The 20876-nt window shown below is 44.2% G+C and overlaps 1 protein-coding gene across 2 annotated transcripts in view; it reads left to right on the top strand.

The window, feature by feature from the left end:
• The window catches only part of CNGB3 (cyclic nucleotide gated channel subunit beta 3), a 253837-nt gene that overhangs the window by 29964 nt on the left and 202997 nt on the right, over positions 1-20876 (top strand). For both annotated transcript variants that reach the window (XM_077268004.1, XM_077268003.1), the window contains exon 3: positions 950-1091. In XM_077268004.1, the coding sequence (XP_077124119.1) occupies positions 950-1091 (142 nt within the window). The remainder of the gene's footprint in view (positions 1-949; positions 1092-20876) is intronic.

Here is a 20876-nt window from a genome sequence, read left to right as displayed (position 1 = left end):
TACCATGTTTATTTCTAACCGTCTTTTTGATCGCGTGTTATTCCACTTTTTGTTTGGCCGTATGATGCTAACGCATTGTTTTTTGCCTTGTTTTTTTATTTATTTTTTATGGTGTTCACTGAAGGGGTTAACTAGTGGGACATTTTTATAGGTCGGGTCATTGTGGATGCAGCGATATCAAATATGTGTACTTTTATAGTTTTTTTTTTCATTCAAATATTTATTTAGAAATAGAATATATAATTATTTTTTTATTATTATTTTTGATTTAAAAAAAAAATTGAAAAAGATTTTTTTTTACTTTTTTCTAACTTTTTTACTTAGTCCCGCTATGGGACAATCATTTTTTGCAGGCTGATCTATCCTATAGCATGCATATGAAGCAGCCTCTGCATGCCATAGAAGCTGTCAGTGCTGCACTGACAGAGAGACTTTCTGATCATGCTCTGCGCATGATTAACAAGGTTCCTACAGTAGCTCTGGTGACCAGGATGTCGTCATGATGCATCCACTCACCATGGCAACAATCGGGACCCCGTGGGTCTCTGATGCGAAGGCAGAGGGGATGTCAGCCCTCTGTCAGCTTCCAGAATGCTGCGATCTTGTTCGATCGCAGCATTATGGGTGTTAAAGTGCCGGGAACGGTTTGTAACCGCTTCTGGCACCTAGTGCCAGGTGTCAGCTTTCAGAATCAGCTGACATCTGGTGGCGATCGCCCGCACACCCCCCGTGACGATGTAATGATCTATCCATGGTCAAATTGGCCAAGGTCACATGGACGGATCATTATAGCCGATGTCTGAAAGGGGTTAGTCCTGTCTAAATTCTCTTGATTTCGGTCAGAATTTATTATTCCTCCTGAATAGAAGTAGTTGGCAATCTTGAGTCAAGTTCTGCTGACAAAACTCCACCTGTAGGTCTAAATAATACTGTACTTTTTATACTCCAGATGGTCCAGTGGATGATAAAACAATAAAAGAGGACAAACCTATTCCATCACAGCCCGAGAAGAAAACCTCCCCTATTATAAAAAAAGAGAGTTCTCCAGCAAAAAATGAAAACCAAATTAGTGATGAAAAAAAAGAAAATGAGTAAGTAAATGGTGGTAATTTTGTGTAATTAATGTCTGATATGAAAAAAATGTATTTTTTTTTTTTCTTACTTGTCATACCACCTATAACAATGTAATAGGGATTTCCAGGACTTCGATTCTGATGGCCTATGTTTAGGATAAGTCCTCGATATCAAACCGATGGGGATCTAAGAAAAGCTTTATCTTCTTCATTGTTTACCAGGCAATGTGCAAACATTATATATAGTGATAGTGAATGGTATTGTAGATGAATCATGTTGACTTACCAGAGTGTTGTCGTTTCTTCAATCATCTGATCGATGGTAGTGTTGGTAGTCTGACTCCTGGCTAATGTTCAGCGTTCATATTTGTAGCTAGTGAGTGAGGTCGTTAAAAACCTTGGTTCCTATTCCTCTTGGCCAACAGCAGCAAATAAATATTAACAGGCAACAATCTAATAATTATTGATAAAGCAGGCAAAAATATTGGATTACGTAGAGCCTAGTCAACTAGTATTAAACAGCACCCAGGACTATTATAGAAAAGGTTATATCTAGGTCTTGGTGGTATAGGGCAGCAAAGGGCCTATATCTGTAATTTTTTTTTCTGGTACTATGGAATAGTGATGGAGTTAAGTTAAGCATAATTGGTAGTCAAGGCAGTGAGGTGGTTACTTCTAATATCACTAGTGGTCTTTGGAAGTGAACGTGTTAATGTAAGGATTTCTGGTGATCTAGGGTACTCATTTGGTTATCTTTAGGATCTCTGCTGGAGGGTAGTGGAAATGTTATAGCTGCATACATGGGTTGCATTACTTATATTTGCAGTCATCAGCACTGATTCTAAAGAGGAGTACAGGAAAGATATAGAGAAGACTGTGCAACAGTAGCTGTATAGCTGCGCAGTTCTCTCTCTTGTAGGGCAGAGTGATTTATGAGTGTTCTGTCCAGTTACAGAGTCTGTAGAGCTTACAGAAAAAAAAATCCTTGATTATCTCAGAATTTACAAAGGAGACATTTGACAAGTAATTCAGAAAAAGTAATTCCGAAGTTTTATTCAGCCATCATCTTAGTATTGCACCATGTTAGCCGGTAGCACAGTGGAGTCGAGCAACAGCACGTTACAAATATACACTTTGAAGACAGATAAGGCCTGTTCTCAAGGCTTTGTGTGGTCCACATCGTTAGCCTTCGTTAGTCCTAAAGAGACCTAAATGATATCTCCATTAGTTATTATTATTAATAAGGACAACTTAAGCTCTGAGGCACCTGTGTGTTCATGAACAATGTGTAACAAAAATGTGTAAAGCATTTCCATCAAGCCACATGTATAACAATACTATAGACTGTCTGAGTGACAGCTTATGTCTTCACATAAAGGACAAGATAAATCAATATTGGTGCTGTAGACTGTAGGCTCTAGCTCAGGGCAACAGATTCATTGCAGGAAGCACTTGGCATTTTTACCTGATATGTTTCTTGTGCCATGCTTTCGCTTTTTCTGACAAATGCTCAAGGAAATTGTCTTACATATACCAGTCTTGAGCCTAAATTCCTCTGGACTAAGGCACAGCAAACCTGATAACAATTGCTCTCCACAAGTTGCCCTAGATTTAGACTGCAAGGTTTGCCAGTTTTTTTACATAAATTATATTTATAGTGTTGCATTCTAATACCTGATTTTATGGGAAAACAATGCAAACATTAAAAGGGCAAAAATAATCATACTAACCACAATTTTTAATACACTTTTTAAATAGCAGTAAATAACCTAGGCATATACACTCTGTGCAGAATTATTAGTCAAGTTGTATTTTGATCACATGATACTTTTTATACATGTTGTCCTACTCCAAGCTGTTCAGGATTGAGAGCCAACTACCAATTAAGTAAATCAGGTGATGTGCATCTCTGTAATGAGGAGGGGTGTTGTCTAATGACATCAAAACCCTATATAAGGTGTGCTTAATTATTAGGCAACTTCCTTTCCTTTGGCAAAATGGGTCAGAAGAGAGATTTGACGGGCTCTGAAAAGTCCAAAATTGTGAGATGTCTTGCAGAGGGATGCAGCAGTCTTGAAATTGACAAACTTTTGAAGCATGATCACTGAACAATCAAGCGTTTCATGGCAAATAGCCAACAGGGTCGCAAGAAGCATGTTGGGCAAAAAATGCGCAAAATAACTGCCCATGATTGAGGAAAATCAAGCGTGAAGCTGCCAAGATGCCATTTGCCACCAGTTTTGCCATATTTAAGAGCTGCAACGTTACGCGAGTAACAAAAAGCACAAGGTGTGCGATACTCAGGGACATGGCCAAGGTAAGGAAGGCTGAAAAACGACCACCTTTGAACAAGAAACATAAGATAAAATGTCAATACTGGGCCAAGAAATATCTTAATACTGACTTTTCAAAGGTTTTATGGACTGATGAAATGAGAGTGACTCTTGATGGGCCAGATGGATGGGCCAGAGGTTGGATCAGTAAAGGGCAGAGAGCTCCACTCCGACTCAGACGCCAGGAAGGTGGAGGTGGGGTACTGGTATGGGCTGATATCATCAAAGATGAACTTGTGGGACCTTTTCGGGTTGAGGATGGAGTGAAGCTCAACTCCCAGACCTACTGCCAGTTTCTGGAAGACAACTTCTTCAAGCAGTGGTACAGGAAGAAGTCGGTATTGTTCAAGAAAAACATGATTTTCATGCAGGACAATGCTCCATCACATGCCTCCAACTACTCCACAGCGTGACCAGTAAAGGTCTCAAAGAAGAAAAAATAATGACATGGCCCCCTTGTTCACCTCATCTGAACCCCATAGAGAACCTGTGGTCCCTGATAAAATGTGAGATCTACAGGAAGGGAAATCAGCACACCTCTCGGAACCCGTGTCTGGGAGGCTGTGGTGGCTGCTGCACGCAATGTTATAATAATATAATAATAATCTTTATTTATATAGCGCCAACATATTCCGTAGTGCTTTACAGTTTAACACAACAGTCATAAGTAACAATGTTAACAATACAATAATTAAAGCAACATAAGATGACCTTGCTCGGGAGAGCTTACAATCTACAATGAGGTGGGGGAGATACAAAGTACAGGTGTGTATTTACAATGATGTATTTACAATGATGGTCCAGCCATCTTCAGGGAGTGGGGGATAGATGGAAGTAGTGAATGAGTTTGATTAGGGAATGTGATAGGCCGCTCTGAACAAATGTGTTTTGAGGGAGCACCTAAAACTATGCAAATTGTGGATGGTCCTAATATCTTGGGGTAGAGCATTCCAGAGGATTGGCACAGCACGGGAGAAGTCTTGGAGTCGGGAGTGGGAGATACGGATTAGTGCAGAGGTTAGTCAAAAGTCATTTGCAGAGTGCAGTGGTCAGTTAGGCCAATAGACAGAAATGAGGGAGGAGATGTAAGGGGGTGCTGCACTGTGAAGAGCTTTGTGGGTGAGAACAAGTACTTTGAATTGGATTTTATAATGAATGGGCAGCCAGTGTAACGACTGGCGAAGAGCGGACGCGTCCGAGTAACGATTAGCTTGATAGACAATCCTGGCTGCTGCATTAAGGATAGACTGGAGAGGGAAAAGTTGAGTAAGGGGGAGGCCAATTAATAGAGCATTACAGTAGTCCAGGAGGAAGTGGATCAGGGCGACAGTGAGGGTTTTTGTTGTTTCCATGGTGAGAAAAGGGCGGATTCTAGAGATATTCTTGAGGTAAAAGCTGCACGAGCGGGCAAGAGATTGTATATGGGATGTGAAGGAGAGATCGGAGTCAAACGTAACACCCAGACAGCGTGCCTGCTGCCAGGGTGTTATTATGGTGCCACCCACGGAGAGGGAAACGTCAGGTTTAGGGAGGTTAGTAGACGGTGGGAGCAGAAAAAGTTAAGTTTTGGAGAGGTTGAGTTTCAGATAGAGAGTGGACAGGATGTTGGAGACTGCAGACAGACAGTCACTGACGTTCTGTAGTACAGCGGGGGTAAGGTCAGGGGATGACGTGTATAGTTGTGTGTCGTCGGCATAAAGATGGTACTGAAAGCCAAATCTGCTGATGGTCTGTCCAATTGGGGCCATGTAGAGAGAGAAGAGAAGGGGGCCAAGGACTGAGCCCTGAGGTACCCCGAAAGTGAGACGAAGAGGAAATGAAGTGGAGCCAGAGAACAGAACACCGAAGGAGCGGTCAGAAAGATAGGAGGAGAACCAGGAGAGAGCAGTGTCCTTAATGCCTAGTGACTGGAGCCTAGAGAGTAGGAGAGGGTGGTCAACAGAGTCGAAAGCTGCAGAAAGATCGAGCAGAATGAGCAGAGAGTGGTCACCATTACATTTTGCTGTCAGAAGGTCGTTGGTCACTTTGATGAGTGCAGTTTCTGTCGAGTGTAGGGGATGGAAGCCGGACTGTGAAGGGTCTAGGAGGGAATGAGTGGAGAGGTAATGGGTAAGGCGAGAGTAGACTAGGCATGTTAGTCAGATGTTTTGGCCTTTGTAGTAATCTAATTACTATAAGAATATAAATATTCCCCCCAATATGTAGTAATGTCCCTCATCCTGCACCCAACACAACTTCCAGGTATATACAGTGGGTATAGAAAGTATTCAGACCCCTTTAAGAAATGTAGTAATTTTTGCAAATTTTTAAAAAGAGAAAAACTGAAATATCACATGGTCATAAGTGTTCAGACCCTTTGCTCAGCATTGAGTAGAAGCACCCTTTTGAGCTAGCAGAGCCATGAGTCTTCTTGGGAATGATGCAACAAGTTTTTCACACCTGCATTTGGGGATCCTCTGCCATTCTTCCTTGTAGGTCCTCTCCCGTTCCGTCAGGTTGTATGGTGAATGTTGGTGGACAGCCATTTTCAGGTCAGGTATTTGCCGGAGGAAAAATGCCGTTGTAACACAACGCGTTTCAAACACGAATAGTGTTCTTAGTCCTCAGTACATGTTCGAAACGCGTTCAGTGATACAACAACATTTTTCCTCCGGCAAATATAGGTGATGAGCAGTGCCTGGTTTTTTCCACACATACCACTTAGAATTATCACCAAAAAGGTCTATCTTCGTCTCATCAGACCAGAGAATCTTATTTCTCATAGTCTGGAAGTCCTTTGTGTGTTTTTTAGCAAACTCTGTGCAGACTTTCATATGTCTTGCACTGAGGAGAGGCTTCCGTTGGGCCACTCTACCATAAGGCCAGACTGGTGGAGGGCTGCAGTGAAAGTTGATTTTGTAGAACGTTCTCCCATCTCCCTACTGCATCTCTGGAGCTCAGCTACAGTGATCTTGGGGTTCTTCTTTACCTCTCTCACCAAGGCTCTTCTCCCACGATTGCTCATTTTGGCTGGAAGGCCAGGTCTAGGAAGACTTCTGGCGGTCCCAAACTTCTTCCATTTAAGAATTATGGAGGCCACTATGTTCTTAGGAACCTTGAGTACTGCAGAAATTCTGATGTAACCTTGGCCAGATCTGTGCCTTGCCACAATTCTGTCTCTGAGCTCCTTGGCCAGTTCCATTGACCTCATCATTCTCTTTTGGTCTGACATGCACTGTGAACTGTGAAGTCTTATATAGACAGGTGTGTGCCTTTCTAAATCAAGTCCTATCAATTTAATTAAACACAGCTGAACTCCAATGAAGGAGTAGAACCATCTCAAGGAGGATCACAAGGAAATGGACAGCATGTGACTTAAATATGAGTGTCGGAGCAAAGGGTCTGAATAGTTATGACCATGTGATATTTCAGGTTTTCTTTTTTATTAAATTTGCAAACATTTCTACATTTCTGTTATTTTTCAGTCAAGATCGGTGCAAAGTGTACATTAATGTGAAAATAATGAACTTGTTTTGAATTTACCAAAGGGCTCCAATGAAACAAAGAGTGAAAAATTGAAAGGGGTCTGAATATACTGTATGTCGCCATCCTGGGCCCCTTTCAGGTATATATGTTCCCCATCTTGGGCATCTTCCAGGTATATATATCCCCCATCCTGGACCCCTTCCAGGTATATATGTAACCCATTCTGACCCACTTCCAGGTATATATGTCACCCATCCTGGCCCCCTACCTGGTATATATGTCCGCCATCTTGGCCCACTTCCAGGTGTATATGTCCACCATCCTGGCTCCCTACCTGGTATATGTGTCCCCATCCTGGCCCCTTTTCTGGTATATATGTTCCCCATCCTGGCCCCCTACCTGGTATATATTTTCCCCACCCCTGGCCACTTCCAGGTGTTTCTGTCCCTCATCATCCTACGCCCATTCCAGGTATATATATGCCCCCCCATCCCGGCCCCTTTCCTGGTGTATATATTTCCCCCATCCTGGGGCCCTTCCAGATATTTATGTCTCTCATCATCGTAGGCCCATTCCAGGTATATATGTTCCCCATCCTGGACCCTTTCCTGGTATATATGTCCCCTATCCTAGGCCCCTTCCAAGTATCTATGTCCCTGATCCTGGACCCCTTTCAGGTACATATGTCGCCCACCCTGGCCACTGCCTGGTATATAGTTCCTCCAACCTGGGCCCCTTCCTTGTATATATGTCCTCCATCCTGGACCCTTTCCTGGTATATATGTCCCCCATCCTGGACCCCTTCCAGGTATGTATGTTCCTGATCCTAGACCCCTTCCAGGTACATATGTCGCCCACCCTGGGCCACTACCTGGTATATAATTCCTCCAACCTGGGCCCCTTTTTTGAATTTACCAAATGGCTGCAAGGAAACAAAGAGTGAAAAATTTAAAGGGGTCTGAATACTTTCTGTACCCACTGTATGTCACCATCCTGGGCTCCTTTCAGGTATATATGTCCCCCATCCTGGACCCCTTCCAGGTATATATGACCCCCATCTTGGCCCACTTCCAGGTATATATGTCCCCCATCCTGGCCCCCTGCCTGGTATATATGACCCCCATCTTGGCCCACTTCCAGGTATATATGTCCCCCATCCTGGCTCCCTACCTGGTATATATGTCCCCCATCCTGGCCCACTTCCAAGTAAATATGTCCCTCATCCTGGCCCCCCTACGTGGTATATATGTCCCCCACCCCTGGCCCCTTCCAGGTATTTCTGTCTCTCATCATCCTAGGCCCATTCCAGGTATATATGCCCCCTATCCAGGGCCCTTTCCTGGTATATATGTTCCCCATCCTGGCCCCCTACCTGGTATATATATTCCCCCATCCTGGGCCCCTTCCAGGTATTTATGTTTCTCATCATCGTAGGCCCATTCCAGGTATATATGTCCCCCATCCTGGGCCCCTTCCAAGTATATATATGTCCCTGATCCTGGACCCCTTTCAGGTACATATGTCGCCCACCCTGGGCCCCTTCCTTGTATATATGTCCTCCATCCTGATATATATTCCTTCCATCCTGGACTCTTTCCTAGTGTATATGTCTCTCATCCTGGTTTAAGTGACTCACATCATGTACTCCATCCTCTACATATGTACACCGTTCTGCCTCTGTTTTCTTAACACATTAAATATAAAAAAAATTCTCACCTTCCTCTGCTCCCACAAGAGCTTCATCCTCTTAGCCAGCACAACAGCTGACAACAACATGCCCACTCACACTGTCTGTAACCACGACTGTTACACCCCTGTGTGTATGGCTGTCAGTGTCCATCCCTGCATAGGATCATAATCTATTTAGCAATATTTTTATGTTCCACGTTATGTTGGTAAGGCTCTATACCCAACATGTAATGGCAGCATTAATTTGTAGTCTGAAATTGATGACTATGTCATATAAAAATTTCAGAATGTGTTATTATCACACCTCTGCACTTAAAAGTGTTGTCTCATGTTTTTTAATAGGTAAACTTGCAAATTGCTTGTAAAAACAATAAATTTTGCAATTTAGTTCTTGTTAAAAATCAGCTCTATTCCTTACAATAAAGAGGTTCTTTTAATTTGCTTGTAACAGAATGGAGGGATGGCTAACTTTAAATTATATAGCTCATTGCATAGGCTGCTGGCCACCTCAGAGTCTCAGAGTGGCTGATTAGCTAGGTAAGAAGCATGCATCTATTTTGTACCGTATGGTTTAGGGCCTGCTTGTGGTGCGATGAAAATGGCCAAAGCGCTAAATACAGCTAGCCTCTGTTCTACTGCAATTCTCCCAAGCTGCAAAGACAAAGCAGCCTCTGCTATAGGACTGTAAGAGCACTTAGGTTGGACCAGAGGCACCACCATGCTGCTGATCTTCAGAAGAGCAAGTCCCCAGGAAGCCAGGTGGCAGAGGAGCAGTGAGCTACTGAAAAGGAAACATTAGAACAAGCGCCATTTGGATATTAATCCCATCATTCGGTGGCCACAGGCTCGGACTGGCCCACCGGAGAACCGGAGGATTCTCCGGTGGGCACAGGGCAGGCTCGGACTGGCCCACCGGAGAACCAGAGGATTCTCCGGTGGGCCCAGGGGCACTAACACCTGCTGGCATACTGGCCAGCAGCTGCCTAGGGCCCCCACTGCTCCAGGAGCCCCCCCCGGCCGCTCGGCCGCCTTCCACCCACCCTCCTTGAAGACGATACTCACCCTGCTCCAGCGGTGGTCTCGGCATCTGCAGCTCGTCCTGAATGAGCGGTCACGTGGTACCACTCATTAAGGTCATGAATATGCGCATATTCATGACCTTAATGAGCGGTATCACATGACCGCTCACGCAGGAAGAAGGTGCTGCGCTGGGAGTCGGGACAGAGCCAGAGGGATGTCGGCATGGCCGTGCAGTGTAGGACAGGTGAGTATGAGGGACAGAGGCACGGGGGGATGGGGTGATGAAGGAGGACATAAGCCGGCACGCCATGCAAGATGGGAGCGGGAGCGGGAGCCGGGGGGTGGAGAGATAAGCCATGCATATGGGGGATATGAGCCATGCATACAGGAGCACTATGTGTGGCCATTATACAGTATGGAGCACTGTGTGGCCATTATACAGTATGGAGCACTGTGTGGCCATTATACAGTATGGAGCATCATGTGTGGCCATTATAAAGTATGGAGAACTGTGTGTGGTCATTATACAGTATGGAGCATCATGTGTGGTGGCCATTATACAGTATTATACAGTATTGAGCATTATGTGTGGCCATTATACAGTATGGAGAACTGTGTGTGGCCATTATACAGTATGGAGCATCATGTGTGGTGGCCGTTATACAGTATTGAGCATCATGTGTGGCCATTATACAGTATGGAGCACTGTGTGGCCATATTTTTGTTTGCTTATAATTATTGTATATAAAACAGTGTGATCAGCAGTGCTAAATGGCTGTGGTTGGGACGTGGATATGGGTGTGACTAGTTGTGAAATGGGTGTGGTCAGTGACATGGCCTAAAATTTGCCGCGGCGCACTACGCGCGCCGCAAACTTTATGCCTCTTTCCCTTCTTCAAAAGTTGGGAGGTATGGTACTGCATTTGCCAGATCACGGCAAGTGCCACAAATCCCATAGGGAATGAATGAGGCCGAACACAGTGTTGCTGTAAGTGATCTGTTACGCGGCACATGCAGAAAAACTGCCAGATCTGCTGCAAAAGGCGACTTTCACATCAGCAATTCTTGCCAAAGTCACTGCCGATAGTGTCATAAAAGTGCCTAGGCCAGCAGAAACTCTAAATACGGCCCTGGGGGGCTACATTATATTCTGTGGGGGGACTGCATTATACTCAGGGTACTACATTATATTCTGGGGGGCTACATCATACTATATGAGGGGTTACAGTATACTCTATGGGGGGCTGCATTATATTCTGTGGTGGGGCTGTATTATTCTCTCAGGGGACTACATTATATTATGGGGGCTACATCATACTATATGAGGGGGCTACAGTATACTCTATGGAGGGGCTGCATTATATTCTGTGGTGGAACTGCATTCTCTCAGGGGACTACATTATATTCTGTGGTGGGTTGCATTATACTATATGAGGGGGCTGCATTATACCCCATGGGGGTGCTACATTATATTCTATGGTGGGGACTGCGTCATACCTGAGGGGGTTGCATTATATTTTGTGGGGTGCTGCATTATATTCTATGAGAGGGGACCGCATTATATTTTATGAGGGGGCTACCCCAACCCTTGCTACATAATTAAGACGTGAACTACCTTATATTATACCCTGATATTAGCGTGTTTTACCCCACAATTGTTGGTCTTGTATCTATTTCTATGTAGCTACATAGTGGGACCCAAGAATGATTTTCTCTGGTGGGCCCAAGGTGCTCCAGTCTGACGCTGGGCAGCCATACAAAATTATCAACTTGAAAATTACCTTGCTATCCCTGTGATCGGTTATAGTTAAATTAGTGACAAAAATGTACAATTGGTGGAAAAATGTTGAACTTGGTGGACCTAGATCTTTTTTCAACCTATGTAACTATGTAATTTTGTAACTATGTTTGGTCAAACATTTAATTAATTCACCCCGATGTGATGGCTGGAACTGCTTCTCTTTGGTTCGGCTGTGATGTTAGGTGGTATTGATGATATTGCTACTCGCAACTGCTTTTCCAGATTTGCATTGGTCTGGAGTACAGGCAACTCTTTGCAATTATAAGTTTTGTAAAGAACTTGCTGCAGTAAGTTGTACCAAACACACATGTATATTACACTGCAGGTCTCCTCATAGTGGGAAATATATCAATTCTCAGATTACATTCATAAAATTTAAGTAGCGGACAATATGCAGAATACATCACATAGCAGACACCAAAACTGCTGTATACATCACATAGGAGACCTAGAGACTTCTGTATACATCACATAGGCGACGCCATGACTGCTGTATATGCATCACAAGAGACATGGGTCTGTAGTATATACATCACAGGAGACATGGGGCTGTAGTGTAGACATCACAGGAGACATGGGACTGCAGCATGTACATCACAGGAGACATGGGGTTGAGGAATAGACATCACAGGAAACTATGAGGCTGCAGTATAGACAACACAGGAAAGATGAGGCTGCGGTATAGACATCACAACAAACATGGGGCTGGGACACAGATATCACAGGAGACATTTGGCTGCAGCATAGACATCACAGGAGAAAGGTGGCTGCAGCATATGCATTACAGCAGACATGAGGCTGCAGTATAGTCATCACAGGAGACAAGAGTCTGCAGTATAACTATCACAGGAGACCTGGGGCTGCAGTGAAGTCATCACAGGAGACCTGGCGCTGGGTCACAGATAGGAGGTCAACCACTGCCAAGAGCTGAATTACACCTTCTCTTTAAGAGACAATGCTCCCTTCTGATCTGTGTGCACTTGGACTAGTCCTTTCCCATCTGCTGCATGCTGCGTGTTGGTTTGAGCAAGAAGCAGGAAGTGTCTCATCCGGAAGTGGTGACTGTGGGAGACTCGTGTCTGTGTCAGGAAAGCAGAACAGGTGTCTGAACACTAAGAGATTGTTAAACAAATGAAAGGCTTTAAGGGAGAAGATAGTGCCTGGTTACCGTAGGATCAGCTAGCAGGATCGAGTCAGAAGGAAAGGGTCGCATAACACAGCCAAGCAGTTTTCCCCAAGCGCCTGTAACCTGGAGAGAGAAAGCAATGCTGTGGTACCAGTGACCCCTCAGCATTGAAGGTGGGATGAGACTTTTCCTTACCCAGAAGAAGACGGAACCATTAACCTGAAGGAGGAGTGCAACACAGCAATCTCGGCTCCACTACATAAGGATCAATCAGAAGCAAGCATAATTTCTCCTCAGTGCTGTAGAACTCAGAGTGTGACATCGGTGTTCCAATGCATTATGGTATAGAGCAGGTTTCCCTACTTAGGGCGCTGCAGCAGCGTGGCCCGATTATCAGAAGCCAGGTAGGAATTTAGGAGGGAGTAGTCTGTAGAAATTGTTTCTACTGTTTGTATTGAACTTTGTGTTGCCATAGCTGGAGTGCAGCTTGTGTGACACGTTCCAGCTATCTCTCCTTGTATCTCTTATTACTGTTATCATTACAAGAACCGTTAGTCTCATTTTCCAGCATAAAATCCTATATTTTTCAATATAGCTGGGACTTATGTTTCTTCTTCCTTGCTTACTGTACCATCAGTGAGTCTTGCCAGTGGTGTCTTTAAGACACCGCTTCATAGACATCACAGGAGATGCTGCTGTTGCTGTCTTCTACTGTGGGACGAGAGAACATCGCACGCTAACTTTACCTGCAAAGTACGTCCCAATGCAGGCACTGGCCAGTGTGAGGATGTAATTATGTTATGCTGCTCTCAGATTAATTACCAAAAACCTGCTGAGAGATTCCCTTTAAATGAACTGTTGCGTGGAGTCTATTCTGATGCGCCGTCTGCATGCTTTGTAGATATATGCTTGATGTAAGGCGAGCAATTGTCCTGTGACCGCTGTATTACTAGTAAATGGAGACATACACCCAGTTCATTCTGAGCAACTAGTTAGGGGGCTACAGACATTGTAATTATTCCCAGATGTCCATAGTCGTCTAGCCTAAACATGTGTTCATCCATAACAAGAAAACAGTACCTAATATTTTGGAAACTTGTAACCATTTGTCATAGACCAGGAGCTATTTCTGCATTTCCTCTCCATGAATGCGATGTCTTTCTATTTTCAGCATTAGTGCCTATGCTTTGTACACTGTGATTGATGTATTTCCTCCAATTCTAGACAAACATAACTATTTATTCTGCGCTACTATTAAGTAGCTTTGTTTATTACTTGTACATGTATATCTGTAAAAGAATCACTGAATTTTTTTAGACAACTCCTTCCACGGGACTCTATAATCTGAAAATTGTCCATTTTTAAACCCCTTCAACCCCAGCCTGTTTTCACATTTCTGACCAGGCCAAAAAATACCTAAAAATGAAAATTTCAAAAAGCTGCACCCTCAAAGTGCTCAAAACCATATTCAAGAAATTTACTAAACCTATAGGGGCTTTACAGGAAGTAAAGCGATGTGGAGGGAAACCATGAAAATTTAACTTTTTCCCACACGAATATTGCTTTAGCCCCAAATTTTGCATTTTCAAAAGAGTAACAAGATAAAAAAGGACCATACAATTTGTTGTGCAGCATCTCCTGAGTACACGGATAACCCATATGTAGTGGAAAACTACTGTTTGGGCTTAGAAGGGAAGGCGCGCCATTCATCTTTTGGAGCACAAAATTGGCTGGAATAGATAGCGGATGTCATGAAGCATTTGCAGAATCCCTGATGTGCCTAAACCATGGAAATCGCCAAGAAGGGACTCCATTTTGGAAACTTCACCACTCACGAAACTTATCTAGAGGTGTAATGATCACCTTGAACCGGCAATTGCTGCACAGAATTTTATTGAGCCGTGAAAATGAAAAAAATACATTTTTTACAAAAAAATGTTGGTTTTGCCACAAATGTTTCCTTTTCACAAGGGTAACAGGAAAAATGGACCCCAAAATATGTTCTGTGATTTCTTGTAGGTGCGAAAACTTTCAAAATTGGCAGTTTATCAAATACTTATTTCCCCCACTGTCTGTGGCGAAAAACTTCTTTTGTGTGACAGCGCAAAGATCAGAAGGGAAGAAGTACCATATTGGAGTTCAGATATAGCTGGAATCTTTTTAGGGTTCCATGTCACATTTTTAGAGCTCCTGAAGTGCCAGAACAGCAGCCCAGCTCAGGAGAAAGAGTTTACGAGGACAAGGCAGCTGATATCACTCTGTCATGTAGATTGAAATAAATGAGAAAATTGTTTGTTTTAAAGGATCTGGTGCTTGAAATCATTGTCTTATTCTATTAACCATGGTTACCGCCAAGGAAATTAATGCTGCCATCATTGATTTGCATCAAAGGGGCTTTAAGGCAAAGACATTGCTGCTTGTAAGCCTGATCCTAAATCAAACATTTATTGGATTATCAGTAACAAATGCCTCAAAGATCAAAGAGAGAGGTTCAGTTGCTATGAAGAAGGCTTCAGGGCACCTTAGAATGTCCAACAAGTGCCAGAACTGTTTCCTAAAAAGGATTCAGCTACAAAGATAGTTCAACCCCGACACAGAGCTTTCTCAGGAATGGCAGAAGGCAAGTGAGACAAAGGCATTTGGCCTGGTGTCAAGAAGTGCAGAAAAAAACGATGACACTAGAGTTCAAATTCTCCTCCTCTCTAAAGAGGCTATTTGCATATTTAATTTCCCAAAGTAGCATTGCATAGCCTGTAAGTCTCCTAACATTGGTCAGGCTTGTGACTCCCCACAAGGAGAGATTTTACCCCTTAGATATTAAAGTGAACATGTTATGAATTTAGCTATGGAGTGTGGGAGCTCATGAGCCTAAGTATATTCAATTTCCACCCATCCAGCTTGACTGACAGCTGCAGCTTGTACTGTGCAGTGTGGACATTAGGGTTGAGCGACTTTCATTTTTTTAAGATCGAGTAGGGTTTTGGGAAACCCGATTTTGTCCAGAGTCGAGTCGAGTGCAGTCGGCCGATTATCGCTAAAAGTCGGGGATCGACCGAAACACGAAACCCAATGCAAGTCAATGGGGAAGCATAGTCGGCAGTGAGTGGAGGCCAGGAAAACACCTACAGTGCCCATTTTAATGCCAAAAACATCCATTCTTGTTTCTGAAGCTTGTCAATCTTAATTAACTTTATAATAATAGTTGGGCATAGGGAATTGGGGGTCATTTGGCAAAAGTTGTGGGGGGAGTAGGGCCGGCTCAAGTTTTTCGTGGGCCCAGGAAATGCGGACTACGTCACGGCGGTGTTGCAGGGAAAGGTAAGTATTTAAAAGTTGCAAGTGCTGTGATCCTGAGCAAGCAGGGGGGGGGCCCACTCGTTCGCATTGCCACTGGCACAGGGCCCCTCAAAGTACGGCGGTGTGTTTGCATGGCGGGGGCGCCTCCCACCAGCAGCGACACTTTTGCGTACTCTGAGGGGCCCTGTGCCAGTGACGTCGCCAACGAGTATGCCCCCCCACCTGATGAAGGAACCTGCACTTTCATCTGCACCTTCCTCTTTGTCCCTGTGTAAGGTGGTATAACATGCGGGAAGGGGAACCTTACTTTCAGCAGGGACAGATTCTGGCTGTGTAGAGTACAAGGGGAATGTAGTGGTCTAGGTCAATGTACCAGCAGACTCATTTAGCAGTGGCTGGGCAATGGGCAGGATGAGGAGGAAACAGATATAGGGCCAAAGAATAAAGTAGGCTACATGCAGTTCAAAATTGGTAACAGGACTAAACAGGCGGCATTGCTTTGTTCAGTGGAGTAGCAAACCCAAGAGCAGCAGACACTGTTTCAAGGGCCTAACCACACTAGTAGGCCAAATGCAGTTTAATATCTGATAGTATAGGGCGAAAGCCAGAATGTGGAAGCTCAGCTTTGTTCAGTTGAGGACAACACCAGGGAGGGGCAGACACCTTTAGTAGGCCGGAAAAGCCTATTGCATTTTTTAAAATGGTAATTTGGAGCAGAAGGTTGAAGCTCAGCTTTATTTAGTTGAGGGCAACACCAGGGAGGGGCAGAAGCCGTTAGTAGGCCCTAACCACCATTTTTTTTTTAAAACCACTTAATGAGAGCCGGAAGGTTGAAGCTCAGCTTTATTTAGTTGAGGACAACACCAGGGAGGGGCAGAAGCCGTTAGTAGGCCCTAACCACCATTTTTTTTTTTAAAACCACATAATGAGAGCCGGAAGGTTGAAGCTCAGCTTTATTTAGTTGAGGACAACACCAGGGAGGGGCAGAAGCCGTTAGTAGGCCCTAACCACCATTTTTGTTTTAAAACCACTTAATGAGAGCCGGAAGGTTGAAGCTCAGCTTTATTTAGTTGAGGACAACACCAGGGAGGGGCAGAAGCCGTTAGTAGGCCCTAACCACCATTTTTTTTTTTAAAACCACATAATGAGAGCCGGAAGGTTGAAGCTCAGCTTTATTTAGTTGAGGACAACACCAGGGAGGGGCAGAAGCCGTTAGTAGGCCCTAACCACCATTTTTTTTTTTAAAACCACATAATGAGAGCCGGAAGGTTGAAGCTCAGCTTTATTTAGTTGAGGACAACACCAGGGAGGGGCAGAAGCCGTTAGTAGGCCCTAACCACCATTTTTGTTTTAAAACCACTTAATGAGAGCCGGAAGGTTGAAGCTCAGCTTTATTTAGTTGAGGACAACACCAGGGAGGGGCAGAAGCCGTTAGTAGGCCCTAACCACCATTTTTTTTTTTAAAACCACATAATGAGAGCCGGAAGGTTGAAGCTCAGCTTTATTTAGTTGAGGACAACACCAGGGAGGGGCAGAAGCCGTTAGTAGGCCCTAACCACCATTTTTTTTTTTAAAACCACATAATGAGAGCCGGAAGGTTGAAGCTCAGCTTTATTTAGTTGAGGACAACACCAGGGAGGGGCAGAAGCCGTTAGTAGGCCCTAACCACCATTTTTTTTTAAAACCACTTAATGAGAGCCGGAAGGTTGAAGCTCAGCTTTATTTAGTTGAGGACAACACCAGGGAGGGGCAGAAGCCGTTAGTAGGCCCTAACCACCATTTTTTTTTTTAAAACCACATAATGAGAGCCGGAAGGTTGAAGCTCAGCTTTATTTAGTTGAGGACAACACCAGGGAGGGGCAGAAGCCGTTAGTAGGCCCTAACCACCATTTTTGTTTTAAAACCACTTAATGAGAGCCGGAAGGTTGAAGCTCAGCTTTATTTAGTTGAGGACAACACCAGGGAGGGGCAGAAGCCGTTAGTAGGCCCTAACCACCATTTTTTTTTTTAAAACCACATAATGAGAGCCGGAAGGTTGAAGCTCAGCTTTATTTAGTTGAGGACAACACCAGGGAGGGGCAGAAGCCGTTAGTAGGCCCTAACCACCATTTTTTTTTTTAAAACCACATAATGAGAGCCGGAAGGTTGAAGCTCAGCTTTATTTAGTTGAGGACAACACCAGGGAGGGGCAGAAGCCGTTAGTAGGCCCTAACCACCATTTTTGTTTTAAAACCACTTAATGAGAGCCGGAAGGTTGAAGCTCAGCTTTATTTAGTTGAGGACAACACCAGGGAGGGGCAGAAGCCGTTAGTAGGCCCTAACCACCATTTTTTTTTTTAAAACCACATAATGAGAGCCGGAAGGTTGAAGCTCAGCTTTATTTAGTTGAGGACAACACCAGGGAGGGGCAGAAGCCGTTAGTAGGCCCTAACCACCATTTTTTTTTTTAAAACCACATAATGAGAGCCGGAAGGTTGAAGCTCAGCTTTATTTAGTTGAGGACAACACCAGGGAGGGGCAGAAGCCGTTAGTAGGCCCTAACCACCATTTTTTTTTTAAAACCACTTAATGAGAGCCGGAAGGTTGAAGCTCAGCTTTATTTAGTTGAGGACAACACCAGGGAGGGGCAGAAGCCGTTAGTAGGCCCTAACCACCATTTTTTTTTTTAAAACCACATAATGAGAGCCGGAAGGTTGAAGCTCAGCTTTATTTAGTTGAGGACAACACCAGGGAGGGGCAGAAGCCGTTAGTAGGCCCTAACCACCATTTTTGTTTTAAAACCACTTAATGAGAGCCGGAAGGTTGAAGCTCAGCTTTATTTAGTTGAGGACAACACCAGGGAGGGGCAGAAGCCGTTAGTAGGCCCTAACCACCATTTTTTTTTTTAAAACCACATAATGAGAGCCGGAAGGTTGAAGCTCAGCTTTATTTAGTTGAGGACAACACCAGGGAGGGGCAGAAGCCGTTAGTAGGCCCTAACCACCATTTTTTTTTTTAAAACCACATAATGAGAGCCGGAAGGTTGAAGCTCAGCTTTATTTAGTTGAGGACAACACCAGGGAGGGGCAGAAGCCGTTAGTAGGCCCTAACCACCATTTTTTTTTTTAAAACCACATAATGAGAGCCGGAAGGTTGAAGCTCAGCTTTATTTAGTTGAGGACAACACCAGGGAGGGGCAGAAGCCGTTAGTAGGCCCTAACCACCATTTTTGTTTTAAAACCACTTAATGAGAGCCGGAAGGTTGAAGCTCAGCTTTATTTAGTTGAGGACAACACCAGGGAGGGGCAGAAGCCGTTAGTAGGCCCTAACCACCATTTTTTTTTTTAAAACCACATAATGAGAGCCGGAAGGTTGAAGCTCAGCTTTATTTAGTTGAGGACAACACCAGGGAGGGGCAGAAGCCGTTAGTAGGCCCTAACCACCATTTTTTTTTTTAAAACCACATAATGAGAGCCGGAAGGTTGAAGCTCAGCTTTATTTAGTTGAGGACAACACCAGGGAGGGGCAGAAGCCGTTAGTAGGCCCTAACCACCTTTTTTTTTTTTAAAACCACATAATGAGAGCCGGAAGGTTGAAGCTCAGCTTTATTTAGTTGAGGACAACACCAGGGAGGGGCAGAAGCCGTTAGTAGGCCCTAACCACCATTTTTTTTTTTAAAACCACATAATGAGAGCCGGAAGGTTGAAGCTCAGCTTTATTTAGTTGAGGACAACACCAGGGAGGGGCAGAAGCCGTTAGTAGGCCCTAACCACCATTTTTTTTTTTAAAACCACATAATGAGAGCCGGAAGGTTGAAGCTCAGCTTTATTTAGTTGAGGACAACACCAGGGAGGGGCAGAAGCCGTTAGTAGGCCCTAACCACCATTTTTTTTTTTAAAACCACATAATGAGAGCCGGAAGGTTGAAGCTCAGCTTTATTTAGTTGAGGACAACACCAGGGAGGGGCAGAAGCCGTTAGTAGGCCCTAACCACCATTTTTTTTTTTTAAACCACTTAATGAGAGCCGGAAGGTTGAAGCTCAGCTTTATTTAGTTGAGGACATCACCAGGCAGGGGCACACAGACAGACACCTTTAGTAGGCCGGAAAAGCCTATTGCATTTTTCAAAATGGTAATTTGGAGCAGAAGGTTGAAGCTCAGCTTTATTTAGTTGAGGGCAACACCAGGGAGGGGCAGAAGCCGTTAGTAGGCCCTAACCACCATTTTTTTTTTTTAAAACCACTTAATGAGAGCCGGAAGGTTGAAGCTCAGCTTTATTTAGTTGAGGACAACACCAGGGAGGGGCAGAAGCCGTTAGTAGGCCCTAACCACCATTTTTTTTTTTAAAACCACATAATGAGAGCCGGAAGGTTGAAGCTCAGCTTTATTTAGTTGAGGACAACACCAGGGAGGGGCAGAAGCCGTTAGTAGGCCCTAACCACCATTTTTTTTTTTAAAACCACATAATGAGAGCCGGAAGGTTGAAGCTCAGCTTTATTTAGTTGAGGACAACACCAGGGAGGGGCAGAAGCCGTTAGTAGGCCCTAACCACCATTTTTTTTTTTAAAACCACATAATGAGAGCCGGAAGGTTGAAGCTCAGCTTTATTTAGTTGAGGACAACACCAGGGAGGGGCAGAAGCCGTTAGTAGGCCCTAACCACCATTTTTTTTTTTAAAACCACATAATGAGAGCCGGAAGGTTGAAGCTCAGCTTTATTTAGTTGAGGACAACACCAGGGAGGGGCAGAAGCCGTTAGTAGGCCCTAACCACCATTTTTTTTTTTAAAACCACATAATGAGAGCCGGAAGGTTGAAGCTCAGCTTTATTTAGTTGAGGACAACACCAGGGAGGGGCAGAAGCCGTTAGTAGGCCCTAACCACCATTTTTGTTTTAAAACCACTTAATGAGAGCCGGAAGGTTGAAGCTCAGCTTTATTTAGTTGAGGACAACACCAGGCAGGGGCACACAGACAGACTCCTTTAGTAGGCCTGAAAAGCCTATTGCATTTTTCAAAATGGTAATTTGGAGCAGAAGGTTGAAGCTCAGCTTTATTTAGTTGAGGGCAACACCAGGGAGGGGCAGAAGCCGTTAG

The sequence above is a fragment of the Ranitomeya variabilis genome, chromosome 6 (assembly GCF_051348905.1).
Source record: "Ranitomeya variabilis isolate aRanVar5 chromosome 6, aRanVar5.hap1, whole genome shotgun sequence".
In the NCBI taxonomy this organism is placed as follows: Eukaryota; Metazoa; Chordata; class Amphibia; order Anura; family Dendrobatidae; genus Ranitomeya; species Ranitomeya variabilis.
This window is presented reverse-complemented; position numbering and strand designations above follow the sequence as displayed.